At 40.6% G+C, this 19378-nt stretch overlaps 1 protein-coding gene across 1 annotated transcript in view; it reads left to right on the top strand.

Moving 5' to 3' along the window:
* The window catches only part of LOC133650060 (striated muscle preferentially expressed protein kinase-like), a 137934-nt gene that overhangs the window by 35842 nt on the left and 82714 nt on the right, over positions 1 to 19378 (top strand). Inside the window, exon 2 of the mRNA XM_062046896.1 lies at positions 17246 to 17344. Within this exon, the coding sequence (XP_061902880.1) occupies positions 17246 to 17344 (99 nt within the window). The remainder of the gene's footprint in view (positions 1 to 17245; positions 17345 to 19378) is intronic.

Raw genomic sequence — 19378 nt, 5'->3', positions numbered from 1 at the left:
TTTTTCTGTTTTGCCATTTCCATTCTGCCCCCGAGCATCCTCTCCTCCTCAGTCGTTCTTCCCCCCTCCTCCTCTTTCCTCTCCCTGCTCCGAAGCCGGCGCTTTTGCTCCCCCCCCCCCCCCCCCGCCTCCCCCCCACCCGCCGTGATTTCGGTGGACGGTGCTCCCGTCAGCGGTCGGATGCACGCTCAGACACAAAGACGCCTCCCACCGCCTGGCTCCTCACCGTCGCCTCGACGTTGCGCGGGAGCATAAACCGAATACCGTTTGGTGGTTGTTTTTTTTTTTTGCGCTCTCCATGCCACACCCTTGGCACTCCGGCTTTGTGCGAGCGAGCGCATGCCACAGGTAATCTTGTCCTTTTGGAAAAGAAAGCAGGATGAAGAAAATCTGGTCCAAGAAGAGATTTCAGGTGAGTCTACTGATGCATATCTGATGGTGTGTATTTCGGGATGTATTTCCACACCAAATGAGCTAATTATCATCATACTTTTTGTGGAAAAAGTACAGAGGAGAGATTTCTAGTCATCTGTTGTTATGGCAACTGTAACGCACGCTGAATAATAGGGCATTCCTAAAGATGATGAAAGTGTGTCAGTAGGCGGCCGCTTGAACACTTGATTTCAAACCCCTACGGTCTGCTCTCTCTCGCTCTCTCCGGTGGCGGCAAATTTGCCCGAGCAATTGTGTCTGGCAGGCGTTGTGGTTTTCAGCCACAACGTGTTTGTTCTGACGCAGCTGCTCCCTGTTGATAAGGCGATCACGATCAGCCTTCCGGCAACAGCCGCGCAAATATATTCAGCCAATGAGAAGCAAAAATTGTGGAGCGGGGATGGAGAGGTAAATGAGTCATTTCAATGTACCGTGTTTATTTTGTTGTTGCACTTTTGCTACTTTCACTGCAACACAGTGAGTCATTGTGGGTTGCTCTCCGTGGTGCTGATGGACAGGAGTGATTTGACGGAGCAGCTGGTCAGGGCCTTTTCACTCTGACACATAAATATTTCTGTTATTAAAAACAACTCTGCTCATTCCCACTGTTCAAATGCATTATTTATGTGGGAAAGGTTATTTGCTCTTGAACAGCGTCGATGAAACAATTGTGAGAACGTGCTACTTGAGTGTGTTATGTCACTCAGTACTTACCAAACCCCAAACCAGTGAAGTTGGCACGTCGTGTAAATGGTAAATAAAAACAGAATACAATGATTTGCAAATCCCGTTCAACCTATATTCAAATGAATTGACTGCAAAGACAAGATATTTAACGTTTAAACCGGAAAACGTTGTTATTTTTTGCAATTATTAGCTCATTTGGAATTTGAAGCCTGCAACAGGTTTCAAAAAAGTGGCAAAAAAGACTGAGAAAAGTTGAAGAATGCTCATCAAACACTTATTTGGAACATCCCACAGGTGAACAGGCTAATTGGGAACAGGTGGGTGCCATGATTGGGTATAAAAGCAGCTTCCATGAAATGCTCAGTCTTTCACAAACAAAGGATGGGGCGAGGGTCACCGCTTTGTGCACAAATGCGTGAGAAAATTGTTGAACAGTTTTAAGAACAACGTTTCTCAACCAGCTATTGCAAGGAATTTAGGGATTTCTCCATCTACGCTCCGGATCCATGGTTCTCGCCCGGAAAAGGGTGGAGTGCCATCTCCGGGTTGCGGAGGAGACCCTGCCCCAAGTGGAGGAGTTCAAGTACCTCGGAGTCTTGTTCACGAGTGAGGGAAGAGTGGATCGGATCAGTGCATCGTCTTCAGTAATGCGGACGCTGTATCGGTCCGTCGTGGTGAAGAAGGAGCTGAGCCGGAAGGCAAAGCTCTCAATTTACCGGTCGATCTACGTTCCCATCCTCACCTATGGGTGGCGGGGCTCTCCCTTAGAGATAGGGTGAGAAGCTCTGCCATCCGGGGGGAGCTCAAAGTAAAGCTGCTGCTCCTCCACATGGAGAGGAGCCAGATGAGGTGGTTCGGGGCATCTGGTCAGGATGCCACCCGAACGCCTCCCTAGGGAGGTGTTTAGGGCACGTCCGACCGGTAGGAGGCCACGGGGAAGACCCAGGACACGTTGGGAAGACTATGTCTCCCGGCTGGCCTCGGAACGCCTCGGGATCCCCCGGGAGGAGCTGGACGAAGTGGCTGGGGAGAGGGAAGTCTGGGCTTCCCTGCTTAAGCTGCTGCCCCCGCGACCCGACCTCGGATAAGCGGAAGAAGATGGATGGATGGATGGACGGACGGTCCGTAATATCATCAAAATGTTCGGAGAATCTGGAAAAAAGGCCGGGAACCAACATTGAATGCTCGTGACCTTCGATCCTTCAGGCGGTACTGCATCAAAAAGCGACATCAGTGTGTAAAGGATATCACCACATGGGCTCAGGAACACTTCACAAACCCACTGTCATTAACTTCAGTTTGTCGCTACATCTGTAAGCGCAAGTTAAAACTCTACTATGCAAAGTGAACACCGTTTATCAACAACACCCAGAAACGCCGCCGGCTTCGCTCATCTAAGATGGACTGATGCAAAGTGGAAAAGTGTTCTGTGGTCTGACGAGTCCACATTTCAAATTGTTTATGGAAACGGTGGATGTCGTGTCCTCCGGACCAAAGAGGAAAAGAACCATCCGGATTGTTATAGGCGCAAAGTGTAAAAGCCAGCATGTGTGATGGTTTGGGGGTGTATTAGTGCCCAAGACATGGGTAACTTACACATCTGTGAAGGCACCATTAATGCTGAAAGGTACATACAGGTTTTGGAGCAACATATGTTGCCATCCAAGCAACGTTATCATGGACGCCCCTGCTTATTTCAGCAAGACAATGCCAAGGCCACGTGTTACAACAGCGTGGCTTCGTAGTAAAAGAGTGCGGGTACTAGACGGGCCTGCCGGTAGTCCAGACCTGCCTCCCATTGAAAATGTGTGGCGCATTCTGAAGCCTAAAATAGCACAAGGGAGACCCCCGGACTGTTGAACAACTTAAGCTGTACATCAAGCAAGAATGGGTAAGAATTCCACCTGAGAAGCTTCAAAAATGTGTCTCCTCAGTTCCCAAACCTTTACTGAGTGTTGTTAAAAGGAAAGGCCATGTAACACAGTGGTAAAAATGCCCTTGTGACAACTTTTTTGCAACGTGTTGCTGCCATTAAATTCTAAATTAATGATTATTTGCACAAAAAAATAAAAATACGTTTCTCAGTTCGAACATTAAATATATGTTTCCAGTCTATTCAATTGAATATAAATTGAAAAGGATTTGCAAATCATTGTATTCTGTTTTTATTTACAAATTACCCAATGTGTCAACTTCACTGGTTTTGGGTTTTGTAGAACCAGCAGTTCAATATTTTTGAGTGTCCATCTAACCAATTTTTTCTCATCCAGTGGTACCTCAGTTTTGCTTTGTAATCTGTTCCCAAAAAGTCTGACAAAGGTCTGTACTTTGCTAGAAATTATTTCGTGAATTGTAAAATATTCCTCACCTTCGTTATCAAAGTGCTGGTACTTACAACTTTCTCTGGCACCATGGTGGCTTAATTTGCAGTCGTACTGAAGTGAAATAATTAACTCCTATCATGTTTTGCTTATGGTGAAGATTTATATCCAACTTGGAGAAGGTGAACCACCAAGTTTAATTAAATAGTGGTATTTCCGTTTGAGCACATAATAAGATAAGGCCCCGTAGTTTGATATTCGCCGGTGGATTGGATCACTTCTTGTAGGAAAAGAGGCTCTAACTGGGACTTCGGAATGCAAAAGTGATAGCCCTATCCTTGAGAAGAGACTACCTGTCTAGCTCAAAGCCAACATTTAAGTTGTGACTTAAATCAGTTGTTTTTCAGACACTTTCACAAGAACATCTCTAGGTTAGGAGAAACACATTTTTTGACTTGACCTCCTCCGGGTACTGCAGTCCTGTATAATGACATTCGCTTGTAATAAAGCAACTTTTTGTTCGGCAAAGCGTCTCCGACATCCCTTTTGATCCGGCCCCACTGGCATGTCGCCCTTCTGCCCGGGAGAAGGTGACAAGAGAGTTGTGTGGTGTAACGTTGTTAGTTAGCAAAGAACCAACGAGTCTGCCAGTAGTGAGATCATAGCGCGAGGAGTAGGGATGATGTTTGATAAGAAATTATCGAGTTCGAGCCCATTATCGAATCCTCTTATCGAACCGATTCCTTATCGATTCTCTTATCGAATCCAGACAGGTTGTTGTATATGGAAAAAAACACAATATTTGGTTTAACAAAAGCTCACTTTTATTTTATAAGAAAAAATATATATAAATAAATAAATAAATATTGACTGTTACCCCCCTAAAAAAATAAAATAAAACAATATTGACTGTTGTTTCCCAAAGTATACTAAGTGGGATTTTTCAGAAAAACAAATATATACAGTAACACAAAAACAACCTGTCTCTGTGATCACTATAGGTGTATAAATAATAATATGGTGTTAAATCAAATCAGTCCCTTGGGCACAAAACTGAAAATAATACAGCTCTCCAAAAAGTGCACTTCTGCTGCTATTGGAACATACTAACTACACACACTATGACACTAAGAAGACCACAGTCATCAATCAACAATTCTTCTTCCAAAAAATTATTTCGATGGTGAAAATACACGACTGGCACATTTTAAGTCCTCAAAACATCCATTGAAACAGTGCACAAAAATCGTTTTTCAATAAACATCTTAGTATCAAATTTAACCACTTTCCACCTTAATATTGAGTTACATGAACAAGTTAAACAGTTTACTTAACCCGGAAGTGCCCAAACTAATGGTGCGTAGTATTTTCATATCGCCACAAGGTGTCAGTAAGAGTCCACAATCAAATGGGCATAACATTGCCGTCCCACAGGAAATGCTCTGTGAGACGCGATTCGTTCCCAGGGATTCGAATAAAGAACCAACTCTTTTTCTTTACTATAGTGGCCTCGATAACGGGAACCGGTTCTCAAAAAGGGATTTGAGTCCATGGAATCGGTTCTTTTCTTATCGAACAACCGGGAGAACCGGTTTTGAACATCATCCCTAGCTAGGAGTGACTTCTTGTGTGGCGTTGAGAGTAAGCTAGCACAGGCAAGTGTTTGTCTTGTCAAAGAGACGTAATGGACACAGTTGGACTCACACAGTGTATTAATAACACGACAAGACTGAGTTACCGACGAGTTATATTCTTTGTTTGGGCACTGGAGTCATTAGGGATGAAAACCTTTTAACATTTGAATTGATACTGTACCAATTTTTTATACTTTTGTGTGTGTTAAAATGTGTTGTTTAAATATCTTGTTTTCTTACACTTCTTTGTCTTAATTGCAAGTACTGTACTGTACTATATAGTAAAGTAGATGCAATTCTAAGACATGAGCTGGCAGTAGTGTATAGACTACGGTGTAGTCAGGAAGTAGTCTTTGCTGTTTAGTTGTCTTTTGAGCCCTGTAAAGTGTTTATATGTACAGTAAGTATTGTTTTTATTCCACACCAGCTGTTCGACTGTAACATTTATCTATCCGAGTTGTACACACCCCAAAACCAGGGAAGTTGGCACGTTGTGTAAATGGTAAATAAAAACAAAATACAATGATTTGCAAATCCTTGTCAACTTATATTCAATTGAATAGACTGCGAAGACAAGATATGTAACGTTTGAACTGGTAAATGTTGTTATTGTTTTGCAAATATTAGCTCATTTAGAATTTGATGCCTGCAACATGTTTCAAAAAAGCTGGCACAAGTGGCAAAAAAAGACTGATAAAGTTGAGGAATGCTCATCAAACACTTATTTGGAACATCCCACAGGTGAACGGGCTAATTGGGAACAGGTGGGTGCCATGATTGGGTATAAAAGTAGATTCCATGAAATGCTCAGTCATTCACAAACAAGGATGGGGCGAGGGTCACCACTTTGTCAACAAATGCGTGAGCAAATTGTCGAACGGTTTAAGAACAACATTTCTCAACCAGCTATTGCAAGGAATTTAGGGATTTCACCATCTACGCTCCGTAATATCATCAAAAGGTTCAGAGAAATCACTGCACGTAAGCGGAATGCCCATGACTTTCAATCCCTCAGGCGGTACTGCATCAAAAAACCGACATCAGTGTGTAAAGGATATCACCACATGGGCTCAGGAACACTTCAGAAAACCACTGTCAGTAACTACAGTTCGTCGCTACATCTGTAAGTGCAAGTTAAAACTCTACTATGCAAAGCGAAAGCCATTTATCAACAACACCCAGAAACGCCGCCGGCTTCGCTGGGCCCGAACTCATCTAAGATGGACTGATGCAAAGTGGAAAAGTGTTCTGTGGTCTGACGAGTACACATTTCAAATAGTTTTTGGAAACTGTAGACGTCGTGTATTCTGTTTTTATTTACGATTTACACAAAAGTGCCAACTTCACTGGTTTTGGGTTTTCTAGTTTTGATTACCAAATATGGAAGTGTTGAAATCGCCATGTAAAATCCCCAATGCTAATCTTCAGCATGTCGATGGCAAATCCAATGTAAATTGGCATCGAGCTAGCATATGTCAAAAACTGTAGTTTTCAGAGCCTTCTTGACAAATTGTAACATTACCAAGAGGCGGATCGGCTGAGTCAGTTACTGCTTGTTTCTTGGCCAAGTGCTTGTGCCCGTGCTAAGTCAGAAACCGGACGGGGACGTCACATTCAACAAAAGTATTGAAATATGTCATTTTATAATTTGACGGACTTCGGTCTGTGCCTATAAAAGTATCGAATTCGGTACCCGTCCCTACTCGAGTCCACAGATTGTTAACAGGCTACTACTTTGTGTCGCCATATTTGCGATAACTGAGAGAGTATACATAAACTCTTAAAACATTTAGGAGGAAACCAAATCCTACACATAGTAGGGCGTACAAAACCGAGGTACCACTTGAGGACCACATACAGTCGTGGTCAAAAGTTGACATACACTTGTAAAGGACATAAAGTCATGGCTGTCTTGAGTTTCCAATCATTTCTGCAACTCTTATTTTTTTTGTGATAGAGTGATTGGAGCACATACTTGTTGGTCACACAGAAAAAAAACATTCATGAAGTTTGGTTCTTTTATGAATTTATTATGGGTCGACTGAAAATGTGAGCAAATGTGCTGGGTCAAAAGTATACATACAGCAATGTTAATATTTGGCAAGTTTCACTGCAATAAGGCACTTTTGGTAGCCATCCTCAAGCTTCTGCTTGAATTTTTGACCACTCCTCTTGACAAAATTGCTGCAGTTCAGCTAAATGTGTTGGTTTTCTGACATGGACTTGTTTCTTCAGCAGTCAGGACTTTGGGAAGGCCATTCTAAAACCTTAATTCTAGCCTGATTTAGCCATCCCTTTACCACTTTTGACGTGTGCTTGGGGTCATTGTCCTGTTGGAACACCCAACTGCGCCCAAGACCATACTTGCCAACCCTCCCGATTTTCCCGAATTTCTCCCGTTGTATCATTTTTTTGGACTGGTTTAATGATAACGTTAAATTCAAGCACATAGTGAATGCAAGGCATACTGTTGTGATCCGCGGCGCGGATCGTGTTCTGTTTGGGTTTTCGGGTCACTTATGTTTTTCTGTTAGTCCCGGTCTCATTCTAGTTCCTGTTTATGCACCTCTGTGTTTGTTACCATAGCAACTTATTACTTTCACCTGCCGCTGGGGTTCCCGACACGCACCTGTTGGTCATTACTGACATTATTATTTAAAGCCTGCCTTCCCAGTCAGTCGGTCTTGCTTCGTAGTTTGTTTCCTTACAACAGATGACGACTTTTGTTTCCTGCTCTAAACCTTCTAGCTTCCACGCTAAAGTCTCTGTTTACCTTCTAGCTCCCACGCTAGCTCCTTTTGTTTCTGCCTTAAGTGCTATGAGCACGTTTTTGTTTGTTCCAGTATTATTTATTTCTTAAATAAATCATTTTTTACCTGCAAGCTGTGTCCGAAGCCCGATCTGCATTCCTGGGAGAACGAACACCCGCATCACTATGCGACCCGGTCGTCACACATACTTGGTCAACAGCCCATACATGTGACACTGACGGTGTCCGTATAAACAACTTTAACACTGTTACAAATATGCGCCACACTGTGAACCCACACCCAACAAGAATGACAAACGCATTTCGGGAGAACATCCGCACCGTAACACAACATAAACACAACAAAACAAATACCCAGAATCCCTCGCAGCACTAACTCTTCCGGGACGCTACAATAACATCTACGGCTTTTGGAGCTCAGTGCACAACTGCGCACACGACAAGAAGGAGACGAAGCAGAAGAACGACGACGACTAAGATGAAGAAATACGCTTGCAAGTTCTCAAATTATTGGAAAAAAAAAATTTCATTTCATCCAGGACACAGCTCGAAGGGGAAGGGGTATGCTGCCTGCACCTCAACCCCGCCCCCCGCCCCCGAAACCACGCCCCCCCCTCCCATCTCCCGAATTCGGAGGTCTCAAGGTTGGCAAGTATGCCCAAGACCCAACCTCCGGGCTGATGATTTTAGCTTGTCCTGAAGAATTTGGAGGTCATCCTCCTTTTTCATTGTCCCATTTCCTCTCTGTAAAGCACCAGTTCCATTGGCAGCAAAACAGGCCCAGAGCATAATACTACCACCACCATGCTTGACGGTAGGCATGGTGTTCCTGGGATTAAAGACCTCACACTGCAAAAAGTGAAATCTAAGTAAGATGAAATATCTCAAATAAGGGTGATATTTGCTTATTTTCTGTCTGATAAGATAATTCTTCTCACTAAGCAGATTTTATGTTAGAGTGTTTTACTTGTTTTAAGGGTTTTGGTCCTAAATGATGTCAGTAAGATATTACAGCTTGTTGCTGAGATTTGATGAGCTATATTGAGTAAAACATGCTTGAAACTAGAATATCAACTGTTGCAAAGCTGTGTCATCAACACTCACAAGTATAAAACTACTTTTTTAAAGTAGTCATTTCTTACTTCAAGCATGAAAAAACAAATCATGATGCCGAGCGCATATCATTATGTCAAGATAATGGCACTAGCATGTAATTAATTTAAGAATAATTTTCAACATATTGAGCAAAAAGGTCTAATTTTTTTTTTTCTACCACGAAAAGTGCACTTATTTTAAGCCAGTGGTTCTTAACCTTGTTGGAGGTACCGAATCCCACCAGTTTCATATGCGCATTCACCGAACCCTTCTTTAGTGAAAAATAAAATGTTTTTTTTTTCAAATTCAAGACAAAGTTATATGTTTTTGGTAACACTTTAGTATGGGAAACATATTCTAAGTAACAAAGACTTAATTTAGAGTTATTTGGACACTAGGGGAACATATTCTAAGTCAGGGGTCACCAACCTTTTTGAAAGCAAGAGCTACTTCTTGGGTAGTGATTAATGCGAAGGGCTACCAGTTTGATACACACTTAAATAAATTGCCAGAAATAGCCAATTTGCTCAATTTACCTTTAACTCTATGTTATTATTAATAATTAATGATATTTACACTTAATTGAACGGTTTAAAAGAGGAGAAAACACGAAAAAAATGACAATTAAATTTTGAAACATAGTTTATCTTCAATTTCGACTCTTTAAAATTCAAAATTCAACCGAAAAAAAGAAGAGAAAAACTTAAAAAAAGAATTTATGTCACATCATTAGTCATTTTTCCTGATTAAGATTAATTTTAGAATTTTGATGACTAAAAATCATTATTTCTTCTAGAATTTCCAGAATAAAATTTTAAAATAAATTCAAAAGACTTTGAAATAAGATTTAAATTTGATTCTACAGATTTTCTAGATTTGACAGAATAATTTTTTTGAATTTTAATCATAATAAGTTTGAAGAAATATTTCACAAATATTCTTCGTCGAAAAAACAGAAGCTAAAATGAAGAATTAAATTAAAATGTATTTATTATTCTTTACAATAAAAAAAAATAATACTTGAACATTGATTTAAATTGTCAGGAAAGAAGAGGAAGGAATTTAAAAAGTAAAAAGGTATATGTGTTTAAAAATCCTAAAATCATTTTTAAGGTTGTATTTTTTCTCTTAAATTGTCTTTCTGAAAGTTATAAGAAGCAAAGTAAAAAAAATTAATGAATTTAAACAAGTGAAGACCAAGTCTTTAAAATATTTTCTTGGATTTTCAAATTCTATTTAAGTTTTGTCTCTCTTAGAATTAAAAATGTCGGGCAAAGCGAGACCAGCTTGCTAGTAAATAAATAGCATTTAAAAAATAGAGGCAGCTCACTGGTAAGTGCTGCTATTTGAGCTATTTTTAGAACAGGCCAGCGGGCTACTCATCTGGTCCTTACGGGCTACCTGGTGCCCGCGGGCACCGCGTTGGTGACCCCTGTTCTAAGTAATAAAGACTTAATTTTGAATTATTTGGTTAGGGTTAGGGTCAGGGTTAGAGGGGTAGGGTTATAATAAGGCCATGCCGAATAAGGCATTAATAAGTACTTAATAATGACTAGTTAAGAGCCATTATGTTACTAATTTGCATGTTAATAAGCAACTAATTAATGGTGAATATGTTCCCCATACTAAAGTGTTACCATGTTTTATTACTGGTGCACAAAATGAACCGTGCATGAACATCACCTTGTTCAAAGAACAAAACCAACACAGTGCATAAACTCACAACAAATTACACACCTGCAAATCAGTCTGACTTCTGCTGTTGCCGTATCCGTAATACGCCGATAGGGAGAAGTTTTTATTTACACGATGAGTCGGGTGTGTTTTGACCTCCGCCGAACCCCTGAGCCCGACTCACCGAACCCCTAGGGTTCGATCGAACCCAGGTTAAGAACCACTGTTTTAAGGTATGTTGGGGTTCATTGAGGTTAGCTAATTTTACTTGTTTTGGAAAGTCTCGACAAGCTGGATTTTCTTCTTCTATTGGCAGATAATTTTGCTAAGTTCAAATAAAATACCCCTAATCTTTGTATTTTTTTTTCTTGTTTTTGAACACTGACTTTTTGCAGTGCACCTTTTCTCCTCCAAACATATTGCTGGGTATTGTGGCCAAACAGCTCAATTTTTGTTTCATCTGACATCACATGGAGAAAGATAAGACCTTCTGGAGGAAAGTTCTGTGGCCAATCCCTCTATCACACAAAAATAAGAGTTGTAGAAAGTATTGTAAACTCAAGACAGCCATGACATCATGTTCTTTACAAGTGTATGTCCACTTTTGACCACGACTCTACTCTGCATTGTATGCAAACAAGAGAATCTTTGTCGCTGCTGAGTAACACTTTGTGCTCTGTCTTGTTGCAGAGGAGCGGCCATTCCACAAGGACATTTGGCAGATTCACCCATGGTGTGTTGTCATTATGAGCTTTCCCCGCATTGTGTTCCATCCTGCGTACGTCAGCCTTTTTGAGTTATCCAAGTAATGACTTTGGCTGCCGTACATGACCTGCCATTAAGTGCCACAGCAGGGAGTGGTTAGTGGTGTGCATCCAGCCCCCACCACGCAACACTTTTGCAATCATGCCCTCGGCCTCTCGAGTGAACGGCGTCTCACCCCATCGAGACGTCGCGTGCGATCATTTTTTTAATTTCAGAGTCCTGCTTCACTCCAGAGTACGAGTACATGATCGCGCCACAAAAATGAGTTCCGTCGTGCAATCTCTGAAATCCTAAATTGAATGCAGCGGGGTGGATGAAAGTGTATCGACAGCCTGGAAAAAACGGACAAACGGAGTGATTACTTTAATGCTGATTGTTGATGTTGCTACTATTAGGCCCTCCTGCTGGAATGATCTAATCAGGATCTGGCTTGACGGGGCGCAGCTCAATGAGGCGCGACCGAGCGCTCTGACCAGTAGACATATCTGTCCGGGCCAACCGCTGATTTTTAACCTCGAATGGGTACGAAGAGGATTGGTCGTGTGGGTGAGAGGGATGCTGGTTTCCATAGTAACGGTGCTCTCCCGTCTGCCCTCTCTTGCTGCCACTACGGAAGCGAAGTTTTCCGCTCCTGCCGAAAACAAAGCTACGGTAAAACCCATCTCTTTTTGACTCATGATTGGTCCGTCGTTCTTTTCTTTACCCCTTTTTTTGTGGTTTCACCTCCATTGCAATGTCCTCCATGTCATTTGGATGGGGTTTCTTTCACAGATGTATGGTTTCACTCTCCACACCCATCTTTTTTTTTTTTCATGTGTTGGTTTAAGGAGGCCGTTTTTGGGATTAAAAATGAGACAATGAGACATTTATGACAGGCAATTGGATGCATGGGATATAAACTATGTTGCCAAAACTATATTTGGTCACCTGCCTTGACTCACATATGTTAAAGGCCTACTGAAATGAATTTTTTTTATTTAAACGGGAATAGCAGATCCATTCTATGTGTCATACTTGATCATTTCGCGATATTGCCATATTTTTGCTGAAAGGATTAAGTAGAGAAAATCGACGATAAAGTTCGCAACTTTTGCTCGCTGATAAAAAAAAAACCTTGCCCCTACCGGAAGTAGCGTGACGTCACAAGCGGTAGTGCTGCTCACAATTCCCCGTCGTTTAGATGGAGCAAGAGATATTAGGAGCGAGAAAGTGACGATTACCCCATTAATTTGAGCGAGGATGAAAGATTCGTGGATGAGGAACGTTAGAGTGACGGACTAGAATGCAGTTCAGGAGATATCTTTTTTCGCTCTGACCGTATCTTAGGTACAAGCTGGCTCATTGGAATCCACACTCTCTCCTTTTTCTATTGTGGATCACGGATTTGTATTTCAAACCACCTCGGATACTATATCCTCTTGGAAATGAGAGTCGAGAAGGCGAAATGGACATTAACGGTGACTTTTATCTCCACGACAATACATCGACGAAGCTCTTTAGCATGAGCTAACGTGATAGCATCTGTCTCAAATGCAGATAGAAACAAAATAAAATAAATCCCTGACTGGAAGGATAGACCGAAGATCAACAATACTACTATCAGGAGACACCGAACCAAACACTGGACATGTAAATACACGGTTAATGTGTATTCGACGCCTGTCGAAGCCTAGCAATGCTGTTGCTAACGACGCTAACTTAACAACGGGACCTCGTCAGAGCTATGATAAAAACATTAGCGCTCCACCTACGCCAACCAGCCCTCCTCCGCTCATCAACACCCGTGCTCACCTGCGTTCCAGCGATCGACGATGCGGTCGGCGGCCCGGAGACGTAGGAAGTCCAACAAAGTCCTCCTTGTTGTGTTGCTACAGCCAGCCGCTAATACACCGATCCCACCTACAACGTTCTTCTTTGCAGTCTCCATTGTTCATTAAACAAATTGCAAAAGATTCACCAACACAGATGTCCAGAATACTGTGGAATTTTGTCGAAGAAAACAGAGCTGTTTGTATTGTGTCCAAAAGGGTCCAAACACTTCCGTGGACCTCGCGACGTCACGCGCATACGTCATCCTCCAAAGGAGTTTTGAACCGGAAGTGTGGCGGGAAATTTAAAATGGCACTTTATAAGTTAACCCGGCAAAATAGACACTTCGCACCGACAACTTTCTTCTTTGCTTGCTCAGCTTCTTTCTCCATAATGCAATGAACAAATTGCAACAGATTCACCAACACAGATGTCCAGAATACTGTGGAATAATGAGATGAAAACAGAGCTATTTCGTATTGACTTCAATGGTGTCCGAATACTTCCGTTTCAATGATTGACGTCACGCGTATACGTCAACCCTCAGAGGCGTTTCGAACCGGAAGTTTAGCGGGAAATTTAAAATTGCACTTTATAAGTTAACCCGGCCGTATTGGCATGTGTTGCAATGTTAAGATTTCATCATTGATATATAAACTATCAGACTGCGTGGTCGCTAGTAGTGGCTTTCAGTAGGCCTTTAAAGTTATGTTAAAGTACCAATTATTGTCACACACATTAGGTGTGGTGGAATTTGTCTTCTGCATTTGACCCATACCCTTGTTCATCCCCTGGGAGGTGAGGGGAGCAGTGGGCAGCGCCCGGGAATCATTTTTGGTGATTTAACCCCCAATTCCAACCCCTGATGCTGAGTGCCAAGCAGAGAGGTAATGGGTCCCATTCTGGGGTTTGAACCCACAACCTACCAATCTCAGGGCGGACACTCTAACCCAGGGGTGTCCAAAGTGCGGCTTGGGGGCCATTTGTGGCCCGCAGGTCATTTTTTAACGGCCCCACGGTACATTTTAAAAATACGATTGAAAAAAATGAAAAACATGATAAGTGGTATAAAAGAGCAAACAGGTAAAATGTAACAAGAAAATGTCGCAATGTTGACTCTAATAACACAAAGCTGCCATGCAGGCTGTTTCTTTCTTTAAAAAATAATAGTGAATCAAAATCAATGTCATTATGAATTATTGACCTATTCAAGGCTCCAATTACGTCACATTTGAGATATTTTTTGGGGGAAAATGTTGCATATTTTGTGTTTGCCATATAAAAAACGGAGCTGTTTTTTTTAAAGGGCCTAAAACGAACAAACGAAAAACATAAACAACAATAAAACATATAATTGACGGATAGATCTGAAGTTGATCTCTAGATTATTGTGTTAAAAGTAAACCTTAAAAAATATATATATATAATTTATTTTTTATAACTATTTGGATCCCCAATAATTTTAGTGTTGTTTGTTTTTAAGTGTCATTGCTCAAAAAATAATAATGAATTAAAATCAATGTTGTTATGAGTTATTGACCTTTTTAAGGCTCCGATTATTATATAATCTCAAATATTCCACTTAAAAATTGTATTGTGTGAAAATATTGCATATTTTGTATTTTTTCCATAAAAAAACAGGGTTTTCTTTGACAACAAGAGCATACAACTTAAATCTTTAAAACCGTTATATTGACAGATAGACCTAATGTTGATCTAGAGATTTAAAACTTGAATAATAATACAAATAATAATACTGAATACATTTTTAATATTTTTTTGACCACAACCCTTTTGGGTCCCCGGGATCAAGCCTGAGTGGAGGCCTAAATGTATATTTTTTATATATATATTTTATTGGTTTTTAAAATAAAAAATATCAAAATGGCCCCCCCGCTTGCTTTGATTTTTCAGAATGCGGCCCTCAGTGGAAAAAGTTTGGACACCCCTGCTCTAACCACGAGGCCACTGAGTAGGTCTATGAACTTGAAGTGCCAGCCCATTCCTAACCCATAGGGTTCGGTATGACGTCGGTCCACCTTTTGCAGCTATTACAGCTTCAACTCTTCTGGGAAGGCTGTCCACAAGGTCGCGGAGTGTGTTTATAGGTATTTTCCACACTGTAAAAAAAAAAATCTACTGGCAGCTACGACTGCCAAATGAAAACCATAAAATTAAAGTAAAACATTGTAAACCAAATAATGATCAAAAACATTATATTTAACAGAAATTTTCGTGAAACGTTTTGCGGAAAAATATCGTAATTTTACAGATTTTTACTAAATTATTAAGATCAGCCACCTTTAATAAAGTGACGATGCAAACAGTTCTGCAGAAAAATACCTTTATTCTACAGAGTTTTTTCCAAATTATTACGATCAAACACCTTTAATGAAGTGACAATGCTGGCAGTTCCACAGAAAAATACTAGAGATGTCCGATAATATCGGTCTGCTGATATTATCGGCCGATAAATGCGTTAAAATGTAATATCGGAAATTATCGGTATCGGTTTTTTTTATTTTAGGTATCGTTTTTTATTTTTTATTTTTTTATTTTTATTTTTATTTTATTAATTTTTTTTTTTTTTATTAAATCCACATAAAAAACACAAGATACACTTACAATTAGTGCACCAACCCAAAAAACCTCCCTCCCCCATTTACACTCATTCACACAAAAGGGTTGTTTCTTTCTGTTATCAATATTCTGGTTCCTACATTATATATCAATATATATCAATACAGTCTGCAAGGGATACAGTCCGTAAGCACACATGATTGTGCGTGCTGCTGCTCCACTAATAATACTAACCTTTAACAGTTAATTTTAAAAATTGTCATTGATTACTTGTTTCTATGTAACTGTTTTTAGAATTTTTTTACTTTCTTTTTTATTCAAGAAAATGTTTTTAATTTATTCATCTTATTTTATTTGATTCATTTTTTTAAAAAGTACCTTATCTTCACCATACCTGGTTGTCCAAATTAGGCATAATAATGTGTTAATTCCACGACTGTATATATCGGTTGATATCGGTATCGGTTGATATCGGTATCGGTAATTAAAGAGTTGGACAATATCGGCATATCGGATATCGGCAAAAAGCCATTATCGGACGTCCCTAAAAAATACCATTATTTTACAGATGTTTTCTGAATTGTTAAGATCAACCACCTTTAATAAAGTGACGATGCAAACAGTTCTGCAGAAAAATACCTTTATTTAGTTAGATTGTTAGTATGGACGTATACTTTTATATAACAAGCTACATATTTAATGAAAGATAGTTACTGTAATTTTACTTTAATTTGAAAGTAATTTAAGAAAACAGAAAATGCTATGTATAATTAATTTGGTATTTTTCTGTAAAAAAAAAAAAGAAATATACATAGTTTGTCATTACTGGCATATTGCTTAAAATAACAGGCGGATTGTTTATTTACAGATAATGTCTTCAATTCTACAGTTTTATAAACTATTAAAAAAAAATAGAAAAATGACAGTAGAAATTTAGAGTAAATTAACCATAAAAATAGGATTTTTTTATACAGTGCACCATTCTTCCAAAAGCGCATTGGTGAGGTCACACACTTATGTTAGTTCGAGAAGGCCTGGCTCTCAGTCTCCGTTCTAATTCATCCCAAAGGTGTTCTCTATCGGGTTCAGGTCAGGACTCTGTGCAGGCCAGTCAAGTTCATCCACACCAGACTCTGTCATCCATGTTTTTATGGACCTCGCTTTGTGCACTAGTGCACAGTCATGTTGGAAGAGGAAGGGGCCCGCTCCAAACTGTTCCCACAAGGTTGGGAGCATGGAATTGTCCAAAAATGTTTTGGTATCCTGGAGCATTCAAAGTTCCTTTCCCTGGAACTAAGGGGCCAAGCCCAACTCATCATTTGGATGGGTGGCCAAATACTATTGGCAATATATTTCCCATATATTTCTCAGCCCATAAAAATCTCCCACTCAAGAGGACTAAGGTACCCCAAAGGAACCTTACTCCTCTTATTTCCTCCTCTTGCACCTCCCGTAATTTCTTTCTGTTTTTGTTCCAGACTCTGAGAACACAGAAGATGAGACCACTGAGCCCCAGGTGGAACCCAAAGGAGGGGCAGGGAGGCACCATGAAAAGGGCGCCCGAAAAGGACCTTCAGGTATGTATGCCGACATTTCAACACTTATACACAATAGAGACCAAATGTAATCTGGAAAATAACAAATTGTATACATTTCAAATAAAAAAACAAAATAGAAGGTATATAATTGTGTGACTATGAGGACTCTATCAAACCAATGAATGAATGCTTATTAAGAGAGAGCAAATAAATAACAACATAAACAACCAGCTTAAATCCAACACTAACCCTAATCTTACATAATTTTGATGATTTTTTAATTTTTGTATTAATTTGTTGTTGTTACGTGTACAGGAGGAAGGAGACGGCGCAGACAGGAGGGATGTCGTTTAGCTCTAGGTTTATTAATATATATACTGTTGCGTCGACCAGCATTCCTCCAATGGGGAATTCAAATTGCTGGTCTCTCCCAGATTCTTTTTATGGCAATACGCTGATGTTTATATTCAATCTCCAGGCAATAGTTGGTATTTTGTAGTTTATTCTCAAAGCTTAGAGGACAAACCTGAGACCAACCCAGCACCCAAGCGTTCCCTAGCCCGGTCCAGATCGGTCTCCCCTCCAACCTCCTGTCCCCCCAAGCTCAGCACTGCCCTGTGCTCCTTATCTAAGGAATGTTATGGCAGTCTCAACAGCGCTCTGCCTGTCTACTCAAGGACACTCGAATCCAAGCACTTTGTACCACACGAGACATTAGCTGATGTAAATATGACTATAGGAGTTTTAGAAAGAAGTAACACTTAAATATGGATATGATTCTGATCTGCTTCCATCAATACTTAATATATATAAATAATAAATGAAAAGTGTGTGTACTAATCCAAAATGTGTGCGTTTATATGTAGAGATTAGTTGTAGTGTGTTACCGGTAGTGTTGAACGACAGGCGCGGAAGTCCAATAGGGGCGAGGCAGGCTCGTAGGTCCGTGAGCACATGCACGAAGGGGCAAAAGCGAGGCGTCAAAAGTCCGTGTCCAGGCTGGAGGTCGAGATCCGAGATGCAGCCGGGGAACCAGAGGGAAGGCGGGGAAACGAGACACACATCTCGTGACGTGGGAACGAAGGCAGGCTGCAGAGAGGCGACAAGGAGGACACGAGACAAATAAACACGACGGGGGAGAAAACACTGAGAGAGAAACGAATGCATGGAGCTAGACGGGTTTGGTTTACTGTACAGGACAGGTAGCTACGTTCTGGCCCGGGATAGCAGGTTGTGCTGGCTTATGGAGGCAGGTCTCATCATCAGGTTTAGGTGTGTTGATTGCCGGTGATGGATTGCAGCTGCTTGCTGCAGCCGGACTGGCACGCGCCTGGCAGCGCACACATGAATGTGCACTGACGTGCGCCCGGGCCATGGCAGTTGTGTTCCAATTCAACTAAACTAACATAACTGGCCTTATTTAAAATACTTTTGGCACACCTGTCAATATCTGTCTAATCCAGTGCTATTCAACAGGTGGCCTGGGGGCCAAATCCGGCCTGGGATTGACACCAGACCGGCCCGTAAACTCAGTTCAAAAAAACTTGGAAGAGACCATTATTTTTGCAGCCGATTCCTAAAAACACTGTCATATGTCATATGAATAATCTTTGAATAGCTTCTTTTTAAAACAACATAAAAACATGTGAAGTGAGTTGGAATTATGGGAATTCTGATTACAGAAAATGTGAAATTACAGGAAAAACTGGAATTTTTACTGGTATGTGAAGAAATAAGTCTGAAAGTCCTGAATGAGGTGAACATTTCAATACTGTATTAGTATTCAATCAATCAATCAATCAATCAATCAATCAATCAATCAATGTTTATTTATATAGCCCTGAATCACAAGTGTATCAAAGGGCTGCGTAACCACCCTCTTTAATAAAGAGGGTGGTGAAGCACAGTATGGAGGTATTTGGGAGGCACTACGCTGCAAGTGTTGCTTTAAAACAGCCTCGCCAAATGTGACGATTAGTATTACCAGCGTTGCTTCAAACATAGGTAAACATTTAAATAATAAGCATTCAGATCTGCACAAGGAGTTATAAAGAGTGACGGGTAATAATGAGG

Source organism: Entelurus aequoreus, linkage group LG01, assembly GCF_033978785.1.
Source record: "Entelurus aequoreus isolate RoL-2023_Sb linkage group LG01, RoL_Eaeq_v1.1, whole genome shotgun sequence".
In the NCBI taxonomy this organism is placed as follows: Eukaryota; Metazoa; Chordata; class Actinopteri; order Syngnathiformes; family Syngnathidae; genus Entelurus; species Entelurus aequoreus.
Note: the sequence above shows the minus strand (reverse complement) of the source record. Positions and strands in the feature narration are given on the sequence as shown.